The sequence below is a fragment of the Portunus trituberculatus genome, chromosome 9 (genome assembly GCF_017591435.1).
Source record: "Portunus trituberculatus isolate SZX2019 chromosome 9, ASM1759143v1, whole genome shotgun sequence".
In the NCBI taxonomy this organism is placed as follows: Eukaryota; Metazoa; Arthropoda; class Malacostraca; order Decapoda; family Portunidae; genus Portunus; species Portunus trituberculatus.
The window spans coordinates 8,618,857-8,623,856 of record NC_059263.1 but is presented as its reverse complement, the minus strand read 5'-3'; the positions used below and the strand labels follow the sequence as shown (position 1 = coordinate 8,623,856).

The 5,000-nt window shown below is 60.4% G+C and overlaps 1 protein-coding gene across 5 annotated transcripts in view; it reads right to left on the bottom strand.

Annotated features, from left to right (window-relative positions):
• Positions 1–5,000, bottom strand: part of LOC123501268 (atrophin-1-like) — a 52,616-nt gene that overhangs the window by 15,409 nt on the left and 32,207 nt on the right. For all 5 annotated transcript variants that reach the window (XR_006673599.1, XM_045250025.1, XM_045250022.1 and 2 more), the window contains one exon: positions 1–3,531. This exon is cut by the window's left edge. Coding sequence is in view for 4 of the 5 variants with exons in the window: in XM_045250025.1 (XP_045105960.1) it covers positions 1,503–3,531 (2,029 nt within the window). In the remaining variant the exon portion in view is untranslated. The remainder of the gene's footprint in view (positions 3,532–5,000) is intronic.

Sequence of the window (5,000 nt, the reverse complement as noted above, 5' to 3'; positions counted from 1 at the left end):
AATAAAGAGACTTTCTCACTACATGAAACGCGGGAACCTTCACAACACGTCACGAAACTCGACGGGAATTTGTGTATACATTGATAATTTAACAGTAAATAAAACTTTTTCTCTTTTCTACATGACGTGATCAACACATCTCAACGCACACACACTACGGGGAGGGGAGGGAGAAAACCCAAATAAAAGATCATTGCATTCTGCTACCTAAACAATATCACACGTTAAAATTTCATATACATGTCACTAATACAAACGGCAGCCACTGTCTCATCTACAAAAAAGAAAACAAATAGATGAACAAAACAAAACAAAAAAAACTGTAGGTGACTCACAAAACACCAGAACAAAGGGATGCACGTTAACGGAAATAAAAATAAACACAATAAGCAAGGACAAACACACGTGGTGGCCGACGAAGGAGCGCCATGTGTGTGTCCGTGGGTCAGGTCGAGGAGCCAGCCCGCCCGCCCGCCCCAGCCATGAACGAGGGTCAAGCGTGATAAAAACTGAACATTGGCGAGAATCACAGCATTTGGTTATCTATTCTCCTGTTTACCAGCAGATGTGAGGCGCGCGCCGCCCCTCAGAGGCAGTCGTCGCCGTGGTGGCAGACTCGGCACACAACACCAGGGTTGCCAACACACTGCACTGTGGTGGTCAACGGCGGCCGCGGCAGTGATGGAGCGGCCAGGGTGTGTTTGCTGTCTGGCTCATTGCACGTGTTACTTTCTTTCTGTTTCTTAATCTGTTTGGCACTCTTCCTCTCCCTCATCCCCACCCGCCCCGAGGCGCCACGTGCACGCCCACCACGCAGCACTGGTCACTGGTCACAGGCACATCTTCCTTGCTTGCTTGCTGGCTCGGCAGCCTTGAACACAGCCAGCGCAACAGCTTGGTTTGACAGAGGAGTAGCTTTAAGGACAATCCTGGCCGTGGTGGTGGTGGTGGTCACGCCGCCCCGGGTGCCGCCCTGCCCCGGCTCGCCTCGCTCAGTCCCGCCCCGCCCCGCGCCGCGCCCCGACACACTTTGTACCTGAGACGTTATTATTAGAAATACTACAACTGATTGTCCTCCAACGGGAAAGATTACAATGTAGAATTGTCAAACGAAAACATCGTTGTGTTTATCGTTTACGAGGGGCAACAAAACCGATGTCAACGTGAACAGCTTGGGAACAGGTTTGTAATGCCAATAGTCGTTAAAGCTTTGGATGGTTAGGAGGACGACAGTTTACATTAGGACCTTCCTAAGAAAGAATATTAGTCGTTTTAGAATGGCTTCTCCAGTTTGTGTTATGAAAGACGACTGAGTGCTCGCCCGCCCTGACCTCCGGCCCCGGGACCCCGCCGCCGCAGGATGTGGCCAAGGGTCACGTAGGGTACCTCGCAGGGGCACGGCGCGCCCCGGCGAACTCTTGTACTTTCTGCAGCAGGACCTCTGGGCGGCGGGCCATCATCGCCCTCCCCGCTGCTGGCCGCCAGTGCCCAGGAGGGATGGGTCAGCGATGGTCGGGAGAGGGCGGCTGCCGCACCAGATGAGTGGGGAAGGGCGGGGCGCGGGTGTCAGAGTACCCCTCGAGTGGCCCGCCGCCGCCCTCCTGCAGCTGGCCCGGCAGGTAGTCCTTCCAGCTCCGGAAGAGGTAGCGGGTGAACTTGCGCAACTGACGAAACTTGCAGTAGGTGGCGCCCTCGGCAGACTCCACCTGCTGGGTCTGGATGAGCAGGCCCCGCTCCCGCAGCGTCTGCTCTAGCTTCTCCCGCACCGAGGACTTTTTGGAGCGTCGTTTTCGCTTAGGGGACTCTTCTTGCGCGGGCGGCGCAGTGCCGCGCTCTAGTGTGTGCACGGGCGAGGTGGCGGCGCTGCCCAGGCCCGGCAGGCTGCACGTGTCCTCAGTGTCACTCTCCAGGCGGATCTTCTTCACGTCTTTCTCACACTTGGTAATGTTTTCGATAAGCTTCCCCGAGAGTCGCAGGTCCCGTCCCCCACCTGCCCCGCCCCCCGCGCCACAGTAGCGCAGGCGGCCCCCCGCCCCCACGCTCACCATCTTCTTCTCCTCCAGCACGGGGTTAGGGCCGCCCGTGAACTTGAACTTGCAGATGCTGACCTCAGTGTTGGGATCCGCGGGGGGGATGAACAGCGCCGACCGCTTTCTTCGCGCCCCGTGTCCAGCGGCCCGCGACCCCCGCCCCTCTCCGCCCCGCGCCCTGGCCACGCCCTCCTGCGGAGACAGCCGCTCTCTGGCCGTCTCGTCTAACCGCTGCTGCAGCGACTCCTTGACAAGGGCGTGCACGTTGCGGTGATGGTGGGCGGGAGAGGCGGGCAGTGGGGAAGGGCAGGGCGGAGACTGAGGACATCCCATCATGGGGAAGGGGGGCGGAGGGGACATATGGGGAAAGGCTGGGGGTGAGAGGGAGGGTAGGTGGGAGGACTGGGAGCAGAGGGAGGGCGTGGATTGGCCTGAGCTGAGTCCGTCCTCCGTCTTGAGGCGGTAGTCCTGCAGCCAGTAGGGCCCGCCCCCCCGCACGCCTCCCACCCACGCAGCCTCCACAGCGGGGGGGTCCTCGTCAGGCTCCAGCTTGACGGGCGGGGTGTGGTGGTGGCCCTGCGCAGGGTGCTCCGGGTCGCACTTGAGCCCCGGGTCGTCCCGCACACACAGGTTGAGGGGCTCGCTCTGGTCCCCGGCCTCCACCGCCGTGAGGGCTGTGTGCAGCAGCGACGAGTAGCTGCGGGCCCGAGTGAGGCCCTCCTCCGGCACTCCCGCGGCGCCCTCCTCATCGGTACCCCGCTGACGATCATGATGGTGCTGCGCCTGCGGGTAGTGATAGTGGTAGTGTTGTTGCTGCTGTTGCTGCTGCTGCTGTTGTTGCTGTTGATGAAGTTGCAACTGCTGGTGCAGCTGCTGCAGCGCAGCCTCGTGCAGCGCCCCAGAGCCGGGAAGACCCGCCACACCGTAGTTTTTAGAGATAAGGTGGGTGATGTCGGCCTTCTTGGGTTTCCTGCCGCGTCGAGGCCGCTCGTCCAGCTGCATCTCGCCCATGTAGGGCAGCTGCTGGTCGTGGGCAGGAATGGCTGGGCTGGGGGCGCGGCGTCCTCTTGGCGGCGTGGCCAGCATGATGGAGGGCACAGACTGGGCGCGGGCGAGGGCGGCCTGGGTGAGCGCTGCCTGCTGCAGGTGTGGGCGGGTCAGAAGCAGTTCTCGCAGCAGAGCCTCGGTGGCCGCCCCGCCCGCCTCGTGGATAGTGATGGGCCGCGGGGCACGCTGACCCCGCCCGCGCCCCCGCCCGCGCCCGCCCCTCCCCTGCCGTGGCACTCCACCCTGCACTCCAGCTCCTGCTCCGTGCGGGGGATTAGGGTCCAAAGACTCGCGCGGGGGTCGCGGGGCAGGGGGGGAGGCTGCCGCCGCTGCCGCCGCTGCCGCCGCGGCGCGCTGCTCCTGCCGCAGAGACGCCTCGTAGTGGTCCAGGTACTCGGGAGGCAGCGCCTGGTGGTGGAACTTCAGCTTGTGTTGCCTCTGCCGCCGCCGACCCCTGCAACACACGGCCTGTTAGTAGTGCTCCTGCCGCCCCAACGCCCTGCCCGCCGCCCCCACTACCTGGCCAAAAACCTGACCACTCACAGTCCCGCCCACCTCCCCTCTCCCCCCGCCCAGACCTAAGTGACCCAAGAAGGGGGGACGCCCTGCACTCATACTGTTGCTATACATGACCGTCCCTGCCGACCCATTCCCCACGCCCCCAGATGTCCGCTCAGCACCTCGCCCTTCCCGCCCCTCCACGCCCCTCACCCCTCACCCCTCACCCCTCACCCCGCACACCTGCAACTCACACGAAACGATCTTCTTTTTTTCCTTATTATATCTGGCCACGCCTCCAGCTGTCCCTGTAGCTCCACCTCCTCCACCTGCTCCCCTTCTCCACACCTGCCTCCACTATGGCGCTCATCCACCTGACGCGACGCAGGAAGCCCCACCACTCCACCTGTCCCTCCACCTTCGCCTCCCTTCCCCCCCTCACCCTATCACCCGACACTTCTATATTTGCAGCATAAATTGTATCTTCTTTCAGGGTGTGGGGCCCTTCCCAAACAGGGTGACTCTCCCGCACATTAAACGGCCCTGCCTCGCCTTCTACGGCCCGCCTGATAACAGAGAATATGCCTGTTTAAGGAAGACTCATATAACAGCCTGCGGGAGTGAAGGGCGCGCAGCCTCCAAGCACCACAGCCCACCTCACCTTCAACTTCTTAGGATTTTCACCCTTCACGACACCATGGCGTAGCACCTTCCTACCCCGCACTCCTTCGCAGCGTCCAGGGGCTGTTTTATTATTAATCACTGTGTATTGGCCGCCCATATATGCCCTTCCTCATAAGGCCGCCCCGCCATTTACGCCAGACCGGTCAGATTGGCAACGCTGGGCCGCGCATTCGAGTGTACTCCTTGGCTACACTTGCTCGTCGCCGCCCTCTGCACTCTCTCTCTCTCTCTCTCTCTCTCTAGCGCCGCCTGCCATTGTCGTATCTTATTGCCGCAGCATCCACCGCGCGGCGTCCTCTCTGTCATTACTCCGCCGGTAAGGAGAACAAGAAAAAGAAGTAAACACAGCCCTGCGAGATGCTGCGCCAATTTAGTCTTTTTAAGGGAAAACCATAACGACATCTTGGGCCATTTTGCATCACGCTCTCTCTCTCTCTCTCTCTCTCTCTCTCTCTCTCTCTCTCTCTCTGTCCTGTTTTCCTATCTTCCCTGGCCTTTTTTTCCTCTTCTTCTCCTTGATCTAGTCCTTCGCTGTCTCTTGTCTCCCTCCTCCTCCTCCTCTTCCTCCTCCTCCATCATCTAGTCTTTTTCTCTCCTCCCCGCACTTTTCATACTCTCCGCCTTTACTCTCTCTCCTCTTCCTTCTTGCAGTCTTAATCTACGCTCCTCCCCTTCCTCCTCCATCGAGTCTTACTGCTCCTCCTCTTCCTCCTCCTTCTTACAGTGCTGTCTTCTGCACCC